The 26,807-nt window shown below is 37.9% G+C and overlaps 1 protein-coding gene across 2 annotated transcripts in view; it reads right to left on the bottom strand.

Annotated features, from left to right (window-relative positions):
• The window catches only part of nos1apa (nitric oxide synthase 1 (neuronal) adaptor protein a), a 108,646-nt gene that overhangs the window by 27,478 nt on the left and 54,361 nt on the right, over positions 1–26,807 (bottom strand). For both annotated transcript variants that reach the window (XM_066664173.1, XM_066664174.1), the window contains 3 exons: positions 19,015–19,123; positions 11,353–11,494; positions 9,558–9,715 (listed from right to left, as the gene is read on the bottom strand). In XM_066664173.1, coding sequence (XP_066520270.1) covers positions 9,558–9,715; positions 11,353–11,494; positions 19,015–19,123 — 409 coding nt within the window. The remainder of the gene's footprint in view (positions 1–9,557; positions 9,716–11,352; positions 11,495–19,014; positions 19,124–26,807) is intronic.

Below are 26,807 nucleotides of genomic sequence, written 5' to 3'. Positions count from 1 at the left end.
AATTGAGAGAGTGTGAGAGCAACAGCAGGACATCAGTTAATATAAAAGGATCTTTATATTGTAGGGAAGTGGGTCAAGTTACTGAGGAACTATATTTATCAATTTAAACCACAACTCACAAGTGTACAAGAACAGGAAACGCATGAAGAACACAGACACACTGGGAAAAACTTTTCTGTTTTTTTTCTACAAAATCCAGCATTGTTTTTCCACTTAGCTAGTTCAGTTAGTAGTGTCAGAGTAGTAGCGGGGAGAAAAATGAATGATAGCTCTCTGCTCTTCAGTTAATGTGAGATTTTGTCCTTAGAGGCTGTCCTTAGCCACTGGCTGCCAGCTATCATGTTGGTGACCATTGATTTTTTTGGTAAAGTTCATTCAAATGAGCTGCTAATCAAGTTTATCCTTGCATACGGTACATGATCTGTGTAACGCAGATCAATGGAATGCACAAGCTAGGGCAAGTTATATCTGAAAAGGTTGTGACAAATGGTTTATATTAACAAGGGACTGACAAACACCACATAATTAACACTATATATTGAAATATTTATCTTCTGGGGATATGACCAACTGAAGGATGGTTACACTAGCTATTTAAAATATGAAATACTCATACTGTCTTCCTAACAGCGCGAAATAGCAGAACGCTTATCCTGCAGTCCTATAAACCTCTATAAATCTCAGAAATAGCTCTACATTGATAGTTATTATCCATGTCAGGAATAATGACCACTTTAGCGCCATTTATATGAGTCTCCTATAATTTCCTGTAATTTTAATCTGTAATCTCATTTGAATGGTGGTTTTAAATGAATTATTCATAGCCAAAACACACTGATTGATTTTAAATGAAAGAACACCAAATCAGTGTTGCCAAAGTATCTCTGCAAGCCTTGAGAAAGCAAGAATATTACACTTAGTACTAGAGATTTTTTATTTAATTTTTTTAATTCTGTACAAAGTCAACAAGCAGTTCTCAAAGGAAATTGGTAAAACAACTGATAACAGTTTATTCTTGGGTAGAATAGTCATTATACAAATGAACTCCTGGATCAAATAATGATATTCTACATTTGAAGCACATTGCATTTAGACATTCAGTTTCCTAATGCCCAAACACATTCAGTACTACTACAAACTATAGGGCCATTAAAAAAGGCTTCTAAGAAAGCTAGCAGCAAAACCTGTGACAGTGTAATTTTACAAAATCAGTGCTGCTAGTATGCTATTCTGCAGGTATAAACTGTGCATTCTGTAGTGAAGCTTTTTTTGCCTTTGAGGAGAAAGTATAAAAAGGGCAGTCTTCAATGTCCTCTGTCATATAGTGCATCAGTCTCGCTAGACAAGCCACTGATGCATTCTGTCACTCTGCTTTGGGTCACTTGTCTAAACAGCTGTTTGCTTTCTATACACCCAGACTATTTAGTCCAGAATAGTTCATAAACGTCCTTGGCTGGCGTAGCCTGGAACATCCTTTTATTTATTTTTATTTTTTTTGCAAAGACTCCCATATGGCAGTGATCATCTGTGACTGTGTGAAGAATAAAAGGGAGAAAGAGATGGACAACACAAAGGTTGTCACTATTATACAAATATGCCGTTTCCATAGCTATTATCTATTCAATTAAATACTTTAGGATTATGCTTTCTGACTTATTCTGTGTTTGTTTTTTATCAAACACCAAAACAATTTTAAAAATGCAACACAGTTAGCAGCATGCAGGGAAATGCACTTGAAAATGTTTCATTATTCAAAAGGTTTAAGGGATATTATAGGTGTTCAAAACATTAGGTAATGGATGCTGCCTCTTTCTTTGAGTAGGTGAATTGACCAGTGCAAACCTAGTTGCTGAGGAGTACCCTTCGAAAAGTTTTAGATCTAGCCATCTGCCTTCTTACAGTATTTTAAGCTTAATTTATTTCCTAAATAGAAAGTATGTTGTACGAAACCTATTCAACCCCCCTCATATCAAATAATGGTTTTAACCATAGATCAAATAATAAGGGTACATAGCTGAATAGCCATGAACCATGCTAATCTTTTCATGCTTCAAATTCCAAATAATTTTTCGTCAAAAGACAAAAATGGATTTGAAAATACTAAACTGAAAATATATATTTTGTGGCAACAACTGCACATAAACAGATGTATCCTTTGGGCTCCATTTAATAAGATAAACAAGATAAATACTTATCAATACTAATTTAACTGAATTACAGTGATAGCTTTGGACAATAGTATTTCTCATTTTCATTTTTGTTATAGCTCTTTCCCTTCTGCAAACAGATTTGTACTAAAGCAAAAGGGCAGAGGTAGCCTTCTATCTCCCTGTTCTGAATTGAATAGAAAACAATGGGGCAGCAGACAGGAAGTGATGTGACGTGCTGTATTTTATAAAGGTGGGGTGGTTTTAAGTGACTCAACCTCTTAGTAACACCACTGTTCAGCAATTTTTTCCACTTCCCAGAAGCCCTTACATACAATGAGGTGGGCTCTCAGGAAACCATGAACCGGGTTAGCAATGGGAAAATACAGCTGAGCAGTTTTAAAGGACAAAAGGTTTTTAAACATTTATGTAAGGCAACAGTACAGTGACGTTGCTGCATGTTTATCTCCAGAAAACTGAAGCATTACGGTGATATCACCAGCTTGAGTCAGAGGATTTGTTCCATTAAAATAAAGGAACTATGTATTTTTATTTGTATTTATATCAGTCTGTACTGTATAAGACAGCTCACACAAACAGAAAATCAAAACATATGTTGGACGTGATGTTTATGTTATGGACAGCTAATTGAACTGTAAGATTAGCTGCTATGAAGGCAGTATATGAACTTTCCATAATGACTGTTGTGTTGTTTTCATTTATTGTTGCCCTGTGGATTAACGGAGCAACAAAAACATTCCGAGACACAATGCCTCTCAACTTTAACATTAAAGTTCATTATTGGTGGACACCCACAGAACAGAGCAAAATACAATACTATAAGTATGGTGACATTGCTTTGAAAATTTGATGGCTTTCTGCTAAGAGAACATGAAGTCGAGTACTGATGTTGGACGATTAGTTCTGAATTATAAATGCCACTCCAACTTATCATTCTTCAACATGATGAATCATTCCAGTGAACAATGTCCCTGTTCTCCACTTTCACCACAGGGGTTTATACCCCTCTAGCCCAAACTTGACATTAAGCATGGTAACTTTAGGCCCATGTGCAGCAGCTCCAGAGTGTCCCAATTTATTTTATGGAATTTTAAATAGATCACACAAAGTCAGGTTCTAAACATCTCTTTCCAAAATGTATATATGTAGGCACAAATTCTATTTATTTACTAGCACACTGTTGAATTCACTAATTATAAGGGGTGTCAAACTACTTGTCACCTAGCACAATAGAGCACTTGTGCGATTAAAACAAATCCTGAAAAATGATTTTTTTTTTTGTTTGTTTTTATAAAAGAATGGCCCTTAAGTCATAAAACCAGCCTATTTGTGTGTCTGAATACATCCACACCCCTTTTCCTTCACAGCGTATAATAGCACAGCACCATGATTAACCTCTTTAAAGCCAAAGCAAGGACCAAAAGATTCACTCGTCATTGATAAAACTGGGGAAAGCTAGAAGCCTTTGATATTAAGTAGCTTAACACTCAATAGATTAAAAGCCCCATGAAAAGGCAGACAATTCTACAGCCTTCCTTGAATTCACATTAACGTTAAATGTCATTGTGGCACATTAGCATGGAGGTGGCTCCGTATCGGCCTATCATGCTTGGAATAATTACACATTCCTTTGAAATGTGGTTCACATCTCAGTCTTAGAGAAATGTGAAAACAAAAGAACTTTTACATAATTTTGAAAAAGATCCCTAGCAGCAAAATGTCAAATACTGTCTATTTCTATTCAGTCGAGGAAGACAATCAAAGTCTAGTGTGGGGAGCGGTACATCTTTTTGTGACCACCTATATTTAGCGATCTCCAGCCACTGGACAAAGATGACTCAGTTTCTGTTCCAACGGATGCCTTGGTGCGAAAAAGATCAAGGACAGGTGTGTGCCTGAGAGCCTACAATGAAGGTGGCACTTGTTTCCATTGTCTGTATCTTTTTCTCTCTCTCTATTGTACTATATCAGAACATCAGGCCAAAGCACATATGTGAAATAAACAGATACACAAGCCATGTCGATACAGGTGACTTTCATGCATTCTGTTGCCTTTCCTCCTCATACACATTGACTTGTCTCAAAAACATTGTTTATACAGCAAAAATACAAAAAGTAGACTCTGGGCACTTGAAAGGTGATTCATTTAAGAGCTTACTGACTGAAAACTAATATTATACAAACCTGTGTGCTGGTGTTTGCCACTGAGAGATAACAGCAGGAAATACACTGAGGACATATGCACTCAAGTAGCCTTAAACCCTCCAGCAGAGTCTTAAGTCAAGTACACATGCACAAAGTTCCTTACACAAAGCTAAATGTGCTCCTTGCTCTTATTTAATTGAGCTAAGATTGCACCAATATATTTCAATTTCAACAGCTGAATGAATATAATTGGTTTTAATCAAGAATTCCAATCGCATAATCACCCTATCATGATTCATGTCCACACTCCTTTTGATCATTTAATGACATGGTCTAATATTTTTCTGGCTTCCATTGTAGTTAGCACTGAAAATCTGGTGAGAATTAAAAGATCACATGCTGGGTCTAATCAAGATTACATGAACACAAAAGCTGAATTCAACCCTTCATAAATAATCCACAAGAAGTGCTAGAAATTATGATCAATATTCCTAATGTTGTCTAACACCACACCACAAAGCACATGCTTCTTTCATTGAGATTTATAAGATTTTCCTACCATAAATTGCATAGTGCAGTTTCTGCAGTAATGACCCGAGAGTACCAACGACAGCGGCTCGATTCTTATTACAGGTCAGTGAATAATCACATTAATTTTGAAGCTGCAATTTTGAGGCAAAAAAAAATAAATAAAAAAAATAATAATAATAAAATAGTGTTCCTTTAAACTTGAATTATGTGCTGAAATGCTTCCTTTTTAAATAGAAAGAGATTCTAAACAAGCTCCAAAAAGTGTATTTCAAAGAATGTCTGATCTGCTTTGCATCTAACAATATTACTCATGCATTATTTGCACTCATAACAAATGGTTTGATTGAACCTTTTTATAAGTTTGTATACTTAAACTTGCTGCTCCATTTCAGAACCTGCTTGATCTGGACTTGCAGTTTGACTACAATTGAGCAAAAGGACAATTATAATAGAAATTTTAAAATGGCAGAGCATTAGACTAGGCCAGGTTCAAGACCTCAGGTTCTTTTTAAGGGTTTTAAAATGCACATCTTTTCAGTTCTGGTTCCATCTTGTAACCTTAGAATACCAGCCCCCTGTGATTAAAGGGGCTGTTTCTTGACATTAAATTTTGCTTTTCATATTGCCTGACAGTCTGGAAATCACTAGGTATGCGCAGAGGACATTTTAAATCTCACAATGTACTCTGTATATTTGATAAGACCTTGCCAGTAGGTTGTGTGAAGCTGGCAGTTAAGGGTTCATGTTCACCACCCTTGGTGGTGAGTACAGATCCATCCTCATGAGTAATTCAACAACATTTGTATAGATCTATGCCACTACTACAGCCTCTCTCAGAGTGGTGAAGGATCCAGTCACAAAATGCAAAGCAAACAGAGCGACTGTTTTTGTTTTCCTGTTCTTTTTACAGATAATCTGGCAGTTCTGTGTAAGCAACAAGATGGGGGCATGAACGTACTGTTACAAACAACTACAAGCAAACAAGAAAAGTTATTTGCTCAACTATACTGCTTACCAAAGAGAACCCCACACAAACTGGCAACTCGGGCAGACTCAATATTTTTGTTAGACTACAAATTACAAACTTTACACTCGCACACAGAGAAATAAATAAAAAGAAAAAATATAAAATGAAACAGCCATCAACAACTTCAGACTTCAACAATGGGTCACAGGTTACCTTATATTTTGGGTTAATGTGGCCAATCCTTCTTATTTTGAAATGAGATGTGCCAAAATCCCTAGGTTATGCTATATTTTCTAGACTGCACATGGATGGACAGAGAAAGCAGAGCATATCCAGCTATTTGTGGACTTATAGATTTTACACTGGAATAAATCCCTATGGAATCTAGCACAGAACGCCCAACATCTTCATTTACACTGATTTAAGAATTAGGTTTTAATATATTAATAAGAATCAGGTCTTAAAAACAGGACTAGCTTAGATATAAACATGTTTTTTGGTCACTGCAGTGAGGATAAAGCCAAGAAGAAACAAACTGTTACATTAAAGGGCAGTAAAACTACAGAAAACTTTAATTCATTTGGATGTACAAGTGCACTGTTGGTAGAGAGCCAAAATATACTTTGAAAATGCACTAATTTGATGAAGGTCTATAACATTTCATGTGTGTGCTAGCTCTAAAGAGTACTTTGTGATACAAGCAAAATAAAAATCTTTGTTAGAGCTTGTTCTCTGCTTTGTTAGATCTTGCTTTTAACATATCAAAGTAACCATGACAACAGCATAGGAAATCTCATTATTAAAGGAAGAGAGTAGATTACATGAGAGAAATAACTGCTTATTTGGCTTGAAATTAAAGGGTAAATTATGAACATCAAAATTTTGAGATGCAGAACAGTATTAATATTTCTTGGAACTGTTCTACATTTTAAATCAGTTTATTTGGAAATTTGGGTAAATCTTCCACAATCACATCACAGCTGACAGTTGGGAACCAGTGGGTGGAACAGAGCTAAAAGCTTCAACTTCCTGCAAACACATACCATATTCATATGGTCTTTGAGATTTTAATCTTATTAAAATATTATATATTTTTTCCAGACTTGGAATATTGATCAATATCATCCAAACAGCAGAAGTATCATAAGCATAAGCATATGTGCTTATGAAGCAAACTGTGTAATTTGACTCATAGACTATCTCTGTAAATTCATTCATTTGTTGTCTGTAACCGCTTACCCAGTTCAGGATTGCAGTGGTTCCGGAGCCTACCCAGAATCACTGGACGCAAGGTGGGAACACACCCTGGAGGGGGTGCCAGTCCTTCACAGGTGACACACACTCAGACTTAGAGACACTTTTGGATCACCAATCCACCTAACAACGTGTTTTCAGACCAAGTGTGGAACCATACCTGGAAAAAGGGAGAACACACCAAACTCCTCTTCTTCTTTTTTTTTTTGTAAAGTACGATACAAAGGCCTACTTTCATCAGAGGTTTATAATATGAAAGCTGTTGTGTTCAACATCTAAAGTTTTTAAACAATTGAAATTCTTTTCTAAATTGCTGTGCCCTCACTGACACCCTGTGAAGGACTGGCGCCCGCTCCAGGGTGTGTTCCTGTTTTGAGCCCAGTGATTCCGGGTAGGCTCTGGACCCAACGCAACCCTGAACTAGATAAGCGGTTACAGACAATGAATGAATGGGCCCTCGCTGAATAAATACTGAGTAAAAAGTGTCTCAGGTGGTATCAGATCAACCAGATATAACATCAGCAGAGCACAGAAGGATCACTGACTGTGTGAGGGGATTGAGACTGTGCCTAGTGTCCAGTAAGATAAGCACAGCCATTTATTTGGTCAGCATATCAGCACAATAAGCATGATCCAAAGCATATGAATTAATTTGTGTCTAGTCATGAATACGCATCATAACATGTGTGCACCTCGATTTGACATCACATCTTCATACATTAAATTATATCTTTTTCACAAGACCAAGACCTCCCTAATGTCAATGTAAAGGCTGTTTTGACTGTAAAATACAGGTTGAGGATTTTCATATAGTCCAGAACTTGAGAAGTGTATCACTCTAGGGATTTCCCACATGAATAAATTAACAACAGTGGGTAATCTATTCTTGTTATAGACTGTTGTTTAAACTGGTTATATAAAAATACCTGGTATACTGACTTAGTTAAAGCTGGAAAGTAATTTATGTCTATGTATAAAGAAAAGTAGTACTACTGATGTGGCAAACAACAGATAGCCCAGAAGGTTAGATCCTCCAAGGTGTTGCATAAACTGTGATTCAGGCCCACTCCTACACAGCTACTGCCTTTTAGCTTGATACTATTTGAAAATTTTATTATTCATTATTCATGCACTAATAAATGACACCTAGAGAAGTAGACGGTGAGCATGCAAATCCACAGTGAAACCATGTTATGTGGGTGTTTCATTGAACACAATATCAGGCTTTAAAAAAAGAAAAAGTTCTGTAAGTTGCATGAATTTCAGAACTGAATATGATGTAGATATGGATGAACATCTCAGAAGAGCTGAGTGCAAGCTTCACCCCATTTGCAATTAATCAGCACTCGTGCAATAGGACACACAGGCCATGAAAGGAGGACTGAGTAATTGGAGCACATTGAGGTTATTGTCCTATGCAAACTAACAGAATATTATCTGACACAAGTACATCTATGGAACGCAGAGCATCAGCAATTTCAATAGCTGTTGAATACTATTCCAGAAATGAAATGTGTTTTTAACTGGAATTGGTCTCATCCGCATCTTATCACTTCCAAACATGGTGCTATGTCCAGAAAAGCATTATACTCAGAAAATCACGCTATATACTTTTCCACACAGGCTCACACAGCATCACATTTACAGGCGTACAGCAGTTGTGCACTTAGCCGGCACTCTACAGTCAATAGGTTACACATACTAATGCTAAAACAGTCTGCTTGTCAGATGTGCTCTTTCAAGGTCATGGTCTCTTGTTATTCCCTCTGAATGCTCAAACCCTTATTAAGGTGGAATTATGCTTGAGGCAAACCTTTCAGCAAACTGGGGTCATTGCCTTATTACAGAATGTACTAAGGGCAACACTGTCAGTCAAAGGTTAAGCTAATGTGTATCACATCAGCTTGTGTTTGGTGTGCTTGTTTGTTTGCATTTTACAGCTTGCTACTGTCAATCTGTAAGACTTCTTAACCTTCTTAAACTGTAGCTCCATTTTCAGTTATAAATCTAAGGTTTTTATCCAGAACTGCTATGAAATATGAAGAAATATTAATGGAATGCATAATATATATATGGCTATTGCAGCATTCTGCAATACATCAATTAGCTTGTAACTACTTGCTAAATTTTGCTCTGTGCACACCCTGACAAATATACTCAGGGAACCGAAGTCCGATGAGTTTAATGCAGGAGTTAGAAGCAGGCTTTAAAAGGCATGTAGAACTCCAGCAGTACCGCTATGTGGTGAGTGGAGCTGAGAGAATAGACAATAAATGTAGAAACAAGAAGGTGGTCATAATGTTATGGCAGATCTTTGAATGCGTGCATATGTTTAGCTTCAATTAAAATTAAATGACTGAATCTAATAATGAATCACAAAGATACACTTGCCCTTTACTTTGTGGTGTGTGCTGAATGCAGCCCTTGACAAGAAGTAATTGGGGACCCCTGGGGGTTAATAATTAACATGGCCAAGTGCTGAACATGCTTACCTCCTTGTCTTTCGTGACGGCATCCTCCTTTTTAGCAGCATCCAGGTCAGTCACCCCGCGGCTGAATTCATCCACTGTGCTGTCAGGAAGAGGCAGCTCTTCTGCATCAATGTCTGTCTCCTCTGCTACCGTCTTCTCAGCTCCAGTCAGCTCACGATCTGCAAACAGGAGCCATTTGCATTTTTCTGGAATATTAATTCCAATATACTTTTGTAACAATTAAGTCTGCATGCATGGAGATGGTGGGAAGATGTTGATGAAAAGTGAAGCTTCTTTAAGCACGCCAACATAAGGCCTGAGGCAATAGCTGGAGGGGTTATTAAAGCCCAGTGTGATGGTATTGGCATTTTAACTAGTAGTTCCCAGTACGATTCAATGAAGGCTCTGACAATTAGTCCCCTAAGCGGCTGTGCTGACATTGTGCCGGGGCTCGTGCTAACCAGAGTGAGTCGAGTTCATGTGAATGTGGTTGGAGTAGTGGCGTCGGGGCTGGGGGACCCTCATGGCGGAGCAGTAGCGCGTGGGTGAGACGGCGCTCATCTGCATTTCAAAAGGATGAATCTCTATAGGGAGCAAGGAGCACGGAGGAGGATAATCAGCCTGAACTCACGGCTTGAGGAGCAGGAAAAAACATCAGCCTCTCACCACTGATCGTCACAAGATTTACAATGGCACCCATCAAAGGCGTGATGCGCAGAAACTGGTTCCAAGTACACAGTGTTCCCCTCAAACATATTTCATGCTGTTAAATCTAAAACTACACAGCAAACTGACATAAAATAAATAAAATTAAATAAAAGAAAAAACTCACCTTAAAGAGCCTATGAATATATTTAATTTAGACGTGTGGGGAAATAAATTTTACATTTATAACCTGTACATTTATGGCAGGGCTTAAGTGAACAGGTGACAAATTCATGTCTAGAAACCTAATATACTTCTTAGAATTTTCTTTCAACCGCCCTAGAGCTGGTTTCAGATAAATTGTCACCAATGCCTAAGCAATATGATGATTTAATGATCATTTCTGAGGACAGTGGGGTTCCACATATATTACAACAGTCTAATCTAGTAATTCTGAAAGACTCAACACATGGGCTAAGCCTACAAGAAATGTGTTATTTCAGATATGTCCCTTATACTAACAAAATGCAGTGATATTACTGATATAGAGTCAAATGATAAATTAGCACCCAGTGCTACACTGTGGACTGTAGTCTGTTTGGTTTCACAAAAACCATTAAAATCATAGATAAAGTCAGCAGCCTAAGTTCCATCCCAATTCAGATCCAACAGCAATATGTCTAGAGGGAGGAAAATATTTAAATAAACAGCTGAATAAATTTTTAACACACAAATTCACGGTTACAACAAAAAATATGATCAAATCTAAACTTCAGCACAACGTATTACAATAAGGAAACCTTTATATGAAGAGAACACTTTGAAACTGGTAAGGATTCTATAACGCTCTGTTCCCACACTTCTGGAGTATGACTGTATTAAGTAATACAGTCTAATAGTAGGTGGCAAAGTGAAACAACAGGTAGTGTGAGAGTTGTTGACTTAAACCCCTCCACATGGAATTTGGAGTGTTTTCCCCTTGTATTTGTGGGTTTCCTCCCACCATCCCAAAACACAGGCTGGTAGGTATATTTGCTATTCCAATGTATCTTTGTGTGCATGTGCGTGCGCGCTGACCGGTGATGCCCTGTTCCTGCCTTGCACCAGTGACTCAAGGTAGGCATGGAAAGAATGCATAGCAAATATTTTTACTTTCTGGTGGAAAGACTACCTTGCACTCCAGAGTCTGTGCAGGTCTTTTGGCTGTCTCCGTCCTCCTGGCCATCGGCGTTCTGCTGGGTGTGCTGGAGACTGAGCTTGTGGCAGACCTCAAATGCCTGACCCACTGTCCTCACAATCCTCATGGCCTGGCTCTGCACAAAGGAACAAAAAAGGTCTGCATTTATAAGCGCTAACATATTAAATGGTAGAAATGTGAAATAATTTGGTGGTTTGTATTAAAATACTGTGCAAATTCCCAAGTGTAGTGAGAGGAGTTTGTTTACTTTACAAACTAATGGTTCATTAATCTATGTTGGCACAGAATAAGCCATAAAGCGCTGATTCCAGTGCTCTCATATTAAGAGATGAATTTTAGGTGGCAGATGTTTGCATATATTTGGGCCTGCCTATTTCCAGCCTAAGCAGAAGTCCAAATGTATGTGGAACAATATGCCAGAGCAAATGGAAAATGGCTGTGTCAGTGTATCCCTATTTTGAATGCTTCTGAATCAGATTGGTTTTCAAGGCTGTACGTGACCTCGTAATGAATATGTCTGGGGACACCCAAGAATTTCCGTGCTAAATGTAGGTGGGAATGTAGACAAATTTGGGTGAGAATGAAGGAGGTGTGAAATTTGGAAAACAAGCCAATGCCTTGTGAATACAGGGCTCAAAGTAGAGGGAAACAGATATTTGTCAACAGCAAGTCTGTAGTTAGCCCATGAGTGGAATATTAGTTATCATGACTGAGATGTCTACAGAGGACACACTATAAGCATTTTTGTAAGTGTTTTTTGTGTGTGGTAGAAACAAACAAAAAAACCCTTTACAAGTGACAATAAACCCATATTATAAAGCTAAAAATAATAATGCTTTGCTGGCCATCTGGCTTGTCTGCTTGTTATTGATTGTACTCCAGATGTTAACTCATCATAAATTATAGACATTTTGGATGTACCATTTTTAGCAGCACATTTTGCCTCAATTCACTACAAATTAATTGTCCCCAAACATGTCATTTGTTGTAAGACAATTTCTGGTCGTGGGAGGGTAGGAAAGGGCTTACTACAATTAATCTAGCTTCTTTCATAGATAACTTTCACTCTGCCACTAAAAGCAGTTAGCACACGATTAATGCTTTAATGAATAGGGGATGACTAAGAGAACAAGCACACCCCTGATAACCATAAAGTAGAAAATTAGTTACACAGAGAACAAGATGATTAATATTCAAGGGCATATTCTGTGGGTGGGAGAAAATAAGTATACAATCCATGGCATTTTCCCTTCATGGCAAAACGCCCATCACAGCTTAGTATTGAGATCAGAGCACAGCTGCATCTCTGCAGAGCCCTGATAATATTCATTCCTTTACCATTCAGCTCAGCATGTCAGGTGTATAAGGCTGGGAGGATCTGAAGCCACAATGGAAGTGTTGTGATCTGGGAGCACTATAGCACAAGTGCCAGGAAGAATTCCGTTTGCTACTCATCACTGAGCTTTTGCACTCAGGGAGGTCTTCCCTGGCTTTGCCATTGTTAAAAATAAACGACAGTGTACAAATCATATACAAAATATTATGATTTAAAATGATGCCTACTGCCAACAGACAGACAAACACAGATACTTAAAGAAATATATGTATGCAAATTAAGCAAACAAATCAAGAGCCACAGCTAATTTCATGAAATATATCAAAACAGAAAAGCAAACAATGGAACCAATGTAATCAACACTTATCACTACATTGTGAATGCTTGTGTTTGCAGGCCAAGGACACACTATCAACACAGAGCCATAGGCGGCTTATTGGAGGCAAATTTGAACAGGTGAAATACAATTCCTCTGCACAGCGGCGAGTCTGCTGGGCTCTAATGAACAGCAAAGCTGGAGAAAGACATGAGCTAGGCGGTGTTCCCAGCTCTGGAGAGCAATTACATTCCAGGGAGCCCTGCTTAAAATAATGGGACACTTCTGTCTAAATTGTTTTCTCCAGCGGCAAATTTTTTCTGCCTTAACAATCAATAGCTGCTGAAATCGCTCAATTGTCGGAATGGGAACATGAGTATCCATGTGCTATCATGGAGCTGTGTCGTGCTATCATAATGACTCTCCCTCAGTTTTTATTCCTTCCTCCTCGCCTTGTGCTTAGTACTGGGACATTTTGCCATACTATCTGAAAATTACCAGTTATTAACAACCTAATTTTCCCTTGGTGACTGCAGGTAATATAACAGTGCAAAAGATGCCACCCTTCCTTTAAATTCTAGTCAAAACAACCATTCTTCTCGATTTTTTCACCACGAGATGATGTGTCAGAGCTTATTTATTTATTATTCATTGCCAGATTCAATTTCAGTATTTCATAACAACCTGTACATAGATTTTTTTGCCCTAAGAAGATTTGTGTAACAGCTGATTTATTTATTATTTGATTGACTGATTGCCAGATTCAATTTCAGTTTTTCCTAAAAACCTGAACATACATTTTTCAACTACTGCAAAAAAGTGGGCTGCAAAACCTTATCCAAGTAATCACAAACTCATTCAGTGATGCTGAGTGCTGGGCTTTGGAGCCGGTGCATTGTATTCAGACCACTAGTAACCAGAGACGGATTTGCTTGTTTTCTTTCTGTTTTTTTTTCTTTATTTTCTCTTCTTCTTGACAAGCTACACATCTTGGAGCCAGCCTGGAGATGACTACACACACACACACACACACACACACACACGTCTATATCTCTGAATATGACCGTGTTTGAGGTCCACCAACTCTGGTCTGGTTGTTAGAAGTCTCATTTTCTCAATGCATTCAATACATTTTTCGTAAACCCTTGCAATCTCCTTCCACATATTATCTCACATCAAATACTCCTCAGAAATGGCTACTTCAAAATGACTTGTATTTAATAGCTGTTTTCACTGGAAATTAAATAAAAGAGGCTCTCAACATTTGGGGCTGAGTGCTGATTTTCCAAAGCACTGTACCTAAACATTGTACAGACAAAGAGGAAAAACAAACTCTTAAATAAAAAGCAGCATACCAAGCTTGAAAGTAACTTTTCCCATCTTCGTGTCTGCAGTTATCCAGATTTCACACGATGGATGTGATGCAGTTATGGCTCGGAGCAATCCTGAACAATTTCTGTTTCTGAGTTGAGTACACGCGCTGCTGAGCTGAAACTGGATTTCAATTAAAACACCTGTCCTCCAGATACGCTCGTATGAGGTCTCATCATAAGCCAATTAAAACAGAGCAACATGAAAAATTGTCCATGGTCGGCGTGGTCACTTCAATGTGAATAAATGTCAAAAAATGAAAGAGAAGGAAAAATGACAAGCTTGAAGGTTTCTGAGATAAATGAAGGCAAAATGCTTTGTCCTACTTTGGTTGAATGGCTGACAACACTGTAATACAAACATGTGATCCAGACTGGTGTATGACAGAGAAGATTAATTGCCAATAAACAAAATGAACCAGTCAAGTAGAAAAAACTGGATACTGGAAAATAGACATAAATCAGCCATGCCCCTGATCATAATCTTTGACAAGCAATTGAGCAAGCAGAAGTCAAATTGGGGATTTTTAAATAAGGGTGAGACCCTAATCTACATCTATTTAACTCTTTTTAGCCCTGTTCAAACTCAACAGATGTTGGGGATTTCCAAGATAACATTGGCTGTTCATGTGGACACTGAATGAAAGGAGACGGCCCTTTGGCCAATAACTAAAACTTCACTTGGCAGACATGATCCCGGGCAGAGTGTGTGAAGTTTTTGGCAGCTTCTTCATCAGCTCTTTTCTCCTCTCACCTTTCAAGGATCTGCCTGTATCCATCAGATGCCATTAAAATGCACAGCCCAGCTGCCTGCTCTTTGGCTTGTGCTCTTTAATTGATTCCCCTGGGTGCCACCTGCATTTATCAGCCTATGACAATGAAAGGGCAATTCATGGTATTCCATAAACTCTCCTCTTTCTGGATTACAAGCTCTTACAGCCTTGCAATTTAATTCAAAGTCCTTATTCGCAAATCCCGTGTTGAAAATCCACTTCCCTGGTGAGTTTAATTTCAGTGAATTTTATATATATCCAATTTCCAGAAGCTGCAGAAAGCTGGTATGCACCCTGGTGTCTCTTGCTCTTGTGGTTATAATGGGGTCACACTTTCTGTTCAGGGGTACAAATAAATGCTTTCCAATTAAGAGTTTTCTATACTTATCTGATAATATATCTTCAAATATATTTGTTTTAGCAAAAGCTCTTACAACTACCTATTAATCCATTATTCAGTGTTTACTAGTAAATGCATGCAAATGATCCAATTATAACACTAAATTCAATTCAGAATTAAAATGATCATGATTGCAAACATGAATATGGTATGCAACTACTTGAATATCTTTGGAAGAATTATTAGCTTCACTGGATTCAATAACAATTCCTAAATTTCATGTCCAAAAATGTTACTGCTTTTCATGAATTTACCAAGTGAAAGAGGTTAGTATGTGTTGTATTGGGCATAAGCTCCATTGTATATTTTGGGGTCTTTCCTCAATAGTTATTAAAAACAGAGGTCATTCTAAACCCCATTGAGCTTAGACCCAGATGAACGCAATTCTCTGTGTAATTTGTAGATGGTCATTCATCTCTGACGAAGGTTACAATGGTCTACAGACACCAACATATTCTACATCTATTTCAGAGGGATGAATAATAATCACCATTCAGTATATGATGTGCTTTTTGGCAAACATAAGAGGCAATGATGGAGGATCTGATTTTTTACTTGAGCCAGAGCCCCTGTGGCCACACACCTCTAATAAATTCAAGTTCGGTGCACAACAGACATGGCGTTGACCTCATCCTTGAACAGGCATATTTTCTTTAACAATCCATCTTTTAATGCTTTTCTAATATTGAGTTTAATATAACAGATGCACATTTTCTGTTGGTTCTTTCTGATAAAGCAAGTTTTCTGTGCCAGTTTCAGGAGCAAATTAAACCCATCCTGCCTTCCTGTTTTGTATACTTTGGGTGTAATTTTCTTTGCCTAAGCATACATTTATAGTAATGCCCCAAATGCGAGAGACTGGAAGAGCTTACCTTAACAATGGCAGCAGACACAATGGCTACAGAGATGCAAGCCTCTAACATAGGCGAAAAGCATATTTATCAACAGATGTATTAACGCTCTTGAAATTATGTAGGTGTCAGTCCATGGTACTGTTTTCCAAATTCAATTGTACACTAAAATGTGTTGTGCAGAGGGCCTCCAAAGCTGAGAAACAAGTCACATTTATCACTGTTCTAATATGGCAAAAAATGGAGAAATAAATTACACTGTTAATCTACTAAATTTAGTGTGAAGGGAAAAGTACATTTATTGAATTCTGTTGCACGAATACAAAGTAATTGGTCACAGGAGCGTATTTTGTTTGTGCTTCTAAAGGTCTCTCAGATTAAATCTCATTTCAGAACTGCCTTCTACTATATTTTACTGCAGTACAGATGTAGGCACATAGTTAAAACCCAACTGTCTCTTTGTTAGACATACTCTGCACTGTTTAGAAGCAGAAACCTGGGTTATAAGTGCTATGTAGTATATGGGAGTAGAGGCCAATGTGAGGTGGAGACGCATGCATTTTGTTTAGGTTGTTCTGCCACTCTCATTTCACCGCTGATGAAAACAAATTAAACTTACACCAGCAAGGAAAAACATGTGTTTTAAGAGTCATGTTTTTAAGGACACACTGTGTGATACGAGATGACAAATAAAGACAGTGTTTTATGAAAATATCTGCCAAGCTGAGACACACTTACACTCAGCATATTTATCTTTCCTTAGCTGTTGTGATGGGAATGATTTTATTTCACATTCTCTTTCCTGGATTTAGAATTAGGTCGGTGTGGAAAACTGGTCAGAGAAAGTGATCATAATCAGGCCCAACAATATTTCAACCAAAGACACACATGATGCATCACAATTGTAGGTAATGTTACCATTCAACTCAGCAAGCACTGGACAACTTTGCTCTCACTCTTGTACTCAGCTGATGTCGATGGAAGGTTGATATGTGGCTACTGGTCCGACGCCCTCCTTGCACACAAGTATTTCCAGTAAGTACCTCTTTCACTCACTCAGACAGTCAGTCTGAAATCACCCAAGACTCTAACTAATGCTGCATTTAATCTGAAACACCAAACACTGACTAAAGCTTTTGTAACTATCTTGACATAAAAAGGTTTTATATTAAAATGATAAATAAGGATTTGTATATTTTTGTACAAAAGAAAATTTTGTCCAGATATGACAAGCATTTCTTGAGCTGCACTGGCCGATACCACTGTTCTAGTTCCATAAGTGATAAGGTCTGTACTCATATAGCTCCAAGCATGGGTCAGAATTTTTTATATTCCAATGAAAATTTAAGAAAATTTGAGCAAAATTCATTAAATATCAAGCTGGCAAACCTGATGCCTGAACTCTAAAGACATCTGGAGATAAATACAGTATTTTATGCTTTGAAATTAGATTAGAATTAGAATCACTTTATTGGCCAATGTGCTTGCACACAGGTATTTGTTCTCCACATTTAACCCAATCCGTGCAGTGAAACACATTTACACACACACAAGTGAACAATAGGGGGCAGTGAGCACACATGCATGGAGGGCACACAGCCCTAGCCACAGCACCCAGGGAGCAGTTGGGGGTTTAGTGCCTTGCTCAAGGGCACTTCAGTCATGACCTGTCTGCTCTGGGGAACAAACCGGCAACTTTCTGTTTACAAGCACAATTCTCTCACTCACAGCTGATTTGTTTAATTCTGCTGGCAGCCTGGTAAAGGCACACAGAAAGTGAAGCATCACAACACACATCCAAATAACTGCACTAGGTTTGTGGAACCAGAAGTTTTGCTTTCTTGTATGGGAACTGGTAATGGCAGCTGAGTCACAATCTTCACTCAGTGCTGCTGTAGTAACAAATAACAGCCCTTAGCTAAAATTGCTCTGCATACTTGCTCATAGGCACTTTTTGTGCATGTTAGCGTGACGGAGGATTGTGATACACTGTCTCGGCTAAGCGTCCCCAGGTTACTGAAACCCCACTGCGTTTTGTATTTTAGCTCCATACCCTGAAGGAAAAAGTGAAATGAAGAGGATGTGTACCGATGTGTGTGTCTGTGTGTACACACTAATACACAAATAGTGTAGTGTAAGATACATAATACAATTGTTGGAACAAAACCTTGCATTTCCATTTTTGTAGCGTTTCATATTTTGACATGATTTGACAAAACAGTCGCATTTAACACTGTGTTAAGTTTGTATAGGTCACATTGAATGGACCTATATAAATGCTCCATAATTCAAGTAAAAACATTACATACACTGGCAGTTAAAGTTTAATTTTTTCTGTGAATTAAGATAAGATTTCTTTCCTTGAGAGCGACAATAAACATGTGTACTGAATGCATATTCAATCAAATAGGAGAGTGAGAATGAGAATAAGAGTGCATGTGCGATTGTGTGGCTCTATAAGGGCTTTCCACTCTTCCGTCACCTTCACTCACTGCCAAATGGAGTTTCAATGACAGGATTCTGTCATCCTCAGAAATTTTCAAGCATTGAATGGATAATCTGTAAGAAGCACCTCAAAGGAGATCTTACCTTCTTCTTCGACTTGAAGACATTACATCTGAACACATTGCTCTGCCCATCCCTGGCAATATAACTGAAGATTTTCAAATCTTGGGAGTCGTGTGATACATAGAATATCCTGTAAAAGAGAAGAAATTGATCTGATATTGGACAATACTTCTGGTGCTAAATCAATACAAGAGAGAGGGAAAAAAAAAAGAAAATTGTAATTAAGCTTGCACACACTCACTAAAATCAATAAGGTCTTAAGGGCATAAAACACTGCATCTATGCATGTGTGGGTAATTAAAGTTACAGAAGAAAAAACTTTTTAAACCTATAAGAAATGAGAAAGACAAGATTAATGATATGCAATTGTTGCTGCAGTTATGTTTTGCAGTATTGAGTGTGTGCGAGAGGGGGAGAGTGAGACAGAGCACACAAGAAAAAGAGACAGAGCACATGAGAGAGAGAGAGAGAGAGAGAGAGAGAGAGAGAGAGAGAGAAAGTCAACTGGCAGGGGAACGCAATGCACAACCTAAAGTGGGATAAAATAACAGACTTTTTAATATGATTAAACAGTCTTAAGTTAAATAGCTGTCTGGTCCCATAAGACTGACATCTGGGAATTTTCACTGCAACTGCACAGATATTTTAGTTTTAGAAGAATATAAACGTGAAAGCCATGGAAGTAACTTTATTCATTGTAAGTATTTTTTTCCATTAAAGTGTAACGTTCACAAGTCAAAATTCACACCTGTTTTTTTTTAATTACCCACTTGAGGGCTTAAATATAGCCCAAGTACGAAGCATATATAAACAACCCACATTAAACCAAGCCATGCAACAAATACAGCATGTTTTGTGCACCGTAAATCTAGCTACATTACCTGAACAGCTATTCAAAGCCTACAAAAACTAAAATACACTTTTAATAATTAAAAAGCTCTTTGATGATGACGCAGGTGTATGCAACAGTGTCAATATGCACATGCCCAGGGATGTAATAAAGTTTATATAAATAGGTAATAGGATAATGCTCTTTTGCATGTGACCTAATGGGCTGTAGTCCCTAATCAGAGCAATCATTTTCATCTGGAGAGCAAATAAAAGTTTATTTTCTCCTTCAGTCATGATCACACTGATCGCAATCAGTCACCCACATGGCAATGCACTTCTCCAGTGCAGCGGAGAAGGGGAAGGACTTTTATTCAAAGCTGGATCAAGTGATAAACAGTGCAGCCGCACGAAGCTATCAAAGTGTGCACTGGGCTGAAAAATTCTGAGACGTCACTCCGGTGACAGCTAAAACACTGAACATTTACATCAACAACACTCTCCCCTATGCATGAGCTCCCCTACAAACAGATCAAACATATCAGGATGGATTTAAATAAAGACAAGGAGTGCAATGACTTCTGGTGGAAACCTAAAAAGCTATGCTGGGCGCAGATGAGCTGGGAAGTGGTGGGTCGTGTGCAGTTTTGTAATTCAGTGAGGCCTGACGGGATAAATTAACAGCTCAGACCATCTCAATAGGCTTTGTGTCAGCGGGAGAGAAATGTTGTGCGACTGTGGAGAGTGAACAGGAAGCAGAAAGCACTGGCCTGGAACAGGCACACACTAATAGGTTATGGTGTAAAGAGCGTTTAGAGCTCAAGCACTGATTTCGGCGCAAAATTCATAGCACTCAGGCCAGTGTGCTTTCATCTGTGAGGAAGATGAATGGGCTGTGAAAGCATCTAATCATTCATACTAATTACTCCAAGAAGTCACGTCACTGCTGTTTTCTTGGTGCGTTGATATAATGTCAATGAGTTTGTGTGTGCGCAGAGAGAGAGAGAGAGAGAGTGTGAGAGAGAGATCCAATTCTCAGAGTGACTCCATCAGCTTCACCTTGCTGAGTCATGGCTCATTATCTCAGGTAACACTACCCATACCAAATTCATCCCATCACAACAGAGCTAAGACTGCTTGACCTTTCCCGCCGAAGCTGAAGCACTCTAGAGATTGCTCTCTCAGACTCAATGCTCTTGACTAACACAGAAACCAGTGACCTATGACCCATCAAACTAGTTTATTCACAGATAAGATTCACTTCTTTCCAACCCCCAGGCCTGTGTGCAGATCAAAAAAAATCCCTGCTCAGGTGTGCAGTCAAAAGAGGGAGCTGAGGAAAACTCATCTTCTCTTAATTGAATTCTCCCTTTTGCTGTTTACACCTCTGGGTGACGTGTTGCATCAGCAACTTGTGAATGTAACACATGCTGCAGAAGGAGCCCCCCTCCAGCCTTTATAATTTATCAACACTGAAGCTGGAAGTGCTACTGAGCTCAACCAGTACTCAATTTCTTATAACACCAAGTAATCGGGTCAGGGGGCAATATGATGATACGTGAGCCTTGTCATTAGAAATCTTGTGAAAGTACAGTTCTGGGAGACTATTAAAGCAATAGTCAGATTTCAACTCTGAACAACTGAATGCACATTTAGGCGAATTTAATACATGCTCTACATAATTAGAAGCTGCTTAGATTTCAGCTCATTATGCACGATTTGATTGATATGATTGATTTTAGCTACTTATGTTCCATTTGTACAGTAGGGTTACATACATACATATATTCTGTTACATTTGCCACTGCCCTCTTGCAGACACATTCTGTTAATTACAACCTGCTTTACAATCTTAAAGGCTAAGCACCAGCGATATGAAAGTGTCAAACAAATAAATACAGTGGAATTTGAGTTCCTAACTTTTGTTTATTGATAGTCAAAAAACATGTTATTTATTACTAAGGAATAAGGTTTAAAAGACTGTTGGTCCCCCCCGCCCCCAACGGTGTTCGGAAACTCTAATAGGCGTCTTGCATGTGACGTAGACGGTGGACAACAACTCCAGAAGTCGCACTTAATTTAATGCAAAATGACGAAAAGGTGTGTTGTTTTTGGCTGCAATACTTCAATGTACAGTGGGACATCTGTGCACAAATGGCCCAAAGATCCCAAAATATCCAGAAAATGGACTAAATTTGTCAACTTTAAACGGGCACTTTGGAAAGGACCCTCCGCTCACTCCGTTATCTGTAGCTCATTTCACTGGCGCTTTTCCAACAATATGGACATGTAAGGACACCAACGAAAGGTGTTCAAGAGCCTCTGTAACATGGAGGTAAACAGGGTAAGGACACTCACTTCGCCTGTTTTAGTTGGTGTTATTTAACGTTAGCTTGACTTGCTAAACTCGGGGGCTCAGATTATACTCGGCTACGTAGCTGCATTACGGAGGTTTATAGTGTCGGATGAATTCGAGTTCAACTTCGATCACATTTACAAGATTAACGGTACCTCTAAATTTGAGTTTAGCTTATTGCTAGGCTATTGTCATGAATAATGTTTGTTATTTAGCTAGATACTGTCATAACAGTCAGTCATAACGGTGTTTTACCGCGGCGTTGTTTAGCTGTTGTCCACCAGTGACGTCACGGTTGCGTTCAAGAATTTTCACAGCGAGCTCGGGTTTTTCCGTCAATTTAATAAAATTATTAGTTTTAAAGCAAATTAAGCTGCTATTTTCATTTTAATTCATATTTATATATGTCAGTAACTAAAATAATGTGAAATATTCATGGAGGTCCATTAAGTGGTGCTTAGCCTTTAAGAACAATTAAAAGTAATATTTTAAAAACGAAGGAGGCACTGCTAGTGTCCACTTAAATTGAACTCTGTTTCTTTGTTTTTCAGCTGAAAAATATGAAATGGACAAATACAGAACGTTTAAATAGATTTACAGTGCTGAAAACACTAATTATTTTAAAATGGTTCTAATTGATTTACTTTGCTTTACTTTTATCCAGCAGTCCAACATTTCAAACTGTAGCAGATAAACAGTGGGCCAGATCACCGTTTCATAGAGGAACATCTATGAAAATCTATGCAGTCGAACTAAAAAAAAAATAATAATTCATTGTCTTGGATAACCAACCTCTCTCTGTTAAAGAAACTGAATTGTGTGTCACATTCTCTGGCCCACAAAATGTATATTTAACAACGTTTGCTCTATTTATTGTCAGCGTTTTCATATTTTGGAATGTGTCCTGAATTTCAGGCATTTCCATTTTGCTTCATCTGGAATAAAAGATCTTTACATATCACAATGTTTTATTTTTGTTATACCATCTACTCTTATATAATGGGAATGTCAGCACGTTGACCCGATTCAGGAACATTGTTTTATAACCTGCATAAGCTACAAACCTTAAAGGTAGAGCGGGTCATACACAATAGATTCTTCAATACAACTGACATACTTGCTTCAATACATAACTAAGCTCAAATTATGTTAAGTAGGCATGAGCATTAACACTGGCAGAATGGGGTGGTATGCTATAGCACATCAGCATTAGGCTTTTAAGGTATTGATGTGGATGAAATTAAAAATCAATACTGTCTGACTGCAGAGTATAATGACTTGATCGTGAAGGTACAAGGCTTACTAAGCCAGTCACTAAATAAGCAGCACGATTTAATGGCTGATACACACACACACCAAGCTTTTCTACAAAAAGAATGTTGCTATTCACAGTATGTATGTGTGTATAAGTACACACACATTCTTGTGTGATCAATTTTATGTTCACTATCATTTTTCCATTAAAATTTCAGATTTTAGTGAGTATGTTTTGTTGATCATCTTTGAACAGCATCTTTATTGCAATCAGGTTGATCAGACAACTGACCTTTCAGATATTAAACCAAAAAGATCCAAAAGAAGAAAAAACAGCTCCAATAGACCTGCACAAACTGCAGTTCCTTTGCTGCTTGATGCAGGCTCTGAGTAGTTCTATGAGTTACTCAGTACATCTGTTATTAGGCCTAAATTTTTTGTTAAAATTTGTCCTTGTAGGGCATTAAAGGGAAACACTGTTTACAAGGGAAGATTTTATTTACCTTTCAATGAATGAAATTTAGAAAATGACCCTTCATCTCGGAATGAATTCAGTCTTAATCTGTGTCATGGTTTAAGATATAAAATATCTGCAGACAAAACAACAAAACTTGGACAGATTATATATAGTTTTTTCCTTTGTATAACTCCATGTTAAGCAAAAGCTCAGAAGGATATCTTTCGTAATCACAGTGTATCCTCAAATGCAGTCACTCCAAGATGTGTGTACATCTAACTGCTGTTGAAACCCCATGTTTTATAGGTAAACTGACACTGAATGACCTCTCTTTAGTCCTAAAAGCATATACAAGAACCAGACCTATAAATCATTTAGAGTTACAGTGTAAGCACCATCAAAGAGCTTAGTATAACAAACTCCACACAGCACAACAGGAGGTGAAAACAGTGCTTGATTTCTATTCGACTCATGAAATCAAGTCTGTGACTCCAACCCCTGGTGCTTAGTTTCAGCTCTGAGTGACAAAAGGCAGAGAAATGTCATCATAGCCATTAAGGAGGGGGGTCCTCAATGGGAGTCCTTCACACACCTCAGAAACAGACCAAGAGGTTTTCCAAATGCCATTTCACTTCTACAGCACTCATACACTTTTGCTTCCTTCAGCTGTACGACACCCAACTTAGAGCCTGACGAGTGATTTCCATTATTCTACTGTAATACAAAATGAATTTAAGGTATTAAATTTGAATGTACATTTTAATCAATGTTTAGTTTAGCAAAAAAGCTTAGCAAAAGTTTAGCAAAAACTGTTTTCTGACCAAGACTTTTATTGGTGCATTATCCCAGACAACAATGCTAGAATCACCATTTTAAAAGGATGTACACCTAGCTTTTTACTTCACAGCAAATGTACAAATCACAGATATGACAGACAAGGTTTATTTTTAAATACAACAGCTTCTTGAAACATACCAGGTGCTGCAGTACAAGGTTTCTGCCCAAGAGGGAATTCATCCCAATTTACTGTAAAGTGGGCAGTGGTGTTATCCACTACATTAGCCAACCATGTACTAACTTCAATGAAATCTATTGCGCTGCTCATAATATTAGAATTACATACATTTATTACAATGTTCTTGCCTATTGAGAATGTCCCAAAACATGTCCTGGCTAAGGAGGACTGTTAAAATGTATTATTTATTTCCATTGTGTCCAGCGAGGAGGGGGTGATACATATAATATACAGGTAAAGGTACAAAACACGAAAGAAATATGAAACATAGTACTACTACGTGATCTTGATTAAATACCTGCAGTACATTCCTTAGGTGTTAAGACAGTGACAATACTGGATGTTTTAGCACTATACATGAGCAGATTCAGTTTGAAAAGGACAATAGCATCCTTCAAACAGGATTAGTTTAAAATGAGGAACTAGGGTAATGTAATTATTCCCGGTGTTTGTCAGGGATTCAATCCCATCTGAATCCTTAATAACTGCCATTTTATGGGCCGTTTATGGGCAGCTGTGCTTTTCTGCATATAGATTTCAGCAGAGTTCAGCAGTTTTTGCCCATTATAAACCATAGAAACAGCATAAGACCGAATTAATCGCTGGCAAATTGTTATGTTGGTTAAAAATAATAATAATTATTATTATTATAATCTCATCACATTGTGTGGAAAATAACTTTTTGCATTTTGATGCTCAACTCCCTTTGAGCTTTATTTCAAACCGATTTAATGCATGGGTTCTGAATGATGTGTATAAATTTACCGGCTAATAACAGTCATTCACTTCATTCACTTATGACTGCCAGACAGACGTTTATGGTAAATAGTGTAACTAGGTAATTAGGGACAGGTAACTGAACAACTGAACTGAACAACACACAAAAAACAATTCCACACCATAAACTTTAGAAGGTTAATTACAAGATGCATACATGAGATAAGCCTCGGGGTCGCCGTGGCCCTGAGGTTAGCGTGTTGTTGGTTCAATTCCCGGAACAGGCAAGAGAAAATTCATTCACAGCTGAAGTGTCCTTGAGCAAGGCACCCGACCCCCAAAGTGCTCTCCAGGCGCAGAGGTGGTTGGCAGCCCCCTGCTCGGGTTGTGTGTGTGTTCGCTGCCCCTAGTGTGTATGGAGAATTACGCACTAATGTGTTTGTGTGTTCACTACCATGGATAGGTCAAATGCAGATAAGTAATTTCCCTAAGAGGATTTATAAAGGTGTTTCCTCTTCTTTGTATATTTATAATTTAAATAAATAAATAAATAAAGATCAAGAATTACTGGCAAAATACTGATGATACACAAAATTTGTAGGAGACTAATGGACTGGAAAGTATACAGTCTCACTGGTGAAGCATATGTTTATATAGATAATAGAACTGATTACATCTGCTGTTACATCTTGCAGAGCAGGCCCAATAATGAAGAGTACAGCAGTATTTTCACATCCAATCAAAATGTGCTTTAACTTGCAGCAGAACAATAACACAAAAAAGGTCCGCTTTTGAAGGCCAAAAAATAGTGTTTTCTTGACTCACCAAGTCATTCACCCAAACCCACTGAGCATGCATTTCATTTATTTAAGACAAGGCTGAATCAGAAAGCTGTCAAAACAAGAAGAAATGGAAAAAGTCTGTATTACAGACTTGACAGCATCACTTGCGAAAGTACTCAGCATATGGTGATATATGAGGATTCAGGTTTCAAACAAAACATTTCACTTCATTTGTGGTTAGTGTTAAAATAATATTTTTTAAATTATTGACAAGCAAATACCCAAGACATTTAAATGACACATCTCTCCATTCTCATGAATGGCAAGCACAAGTACAAATTAATTCATTATATATTACACATACGCATTTCTCATGGGTGTAGCAAATTAAAATCAGGATATAAT

This window comes from Hoplias malabaricus, chromosome 3 (genome assembly GCF_029633855.1).
Source record: "Hoplias malabaricus isolate fHopMal1 chromosome 3, fHopMal1.hap1, whole genome shotgun sequence".
Lineage (NCBI taxonomy): Eukaryota > Metazoa > Chordata > Actinopteri > Characiformes > Erythrinidae > Hoplias > Hoplias malabaricus.
This window is presented reverse-complemented; position numbering and strand designations above follow the sequence as displayed.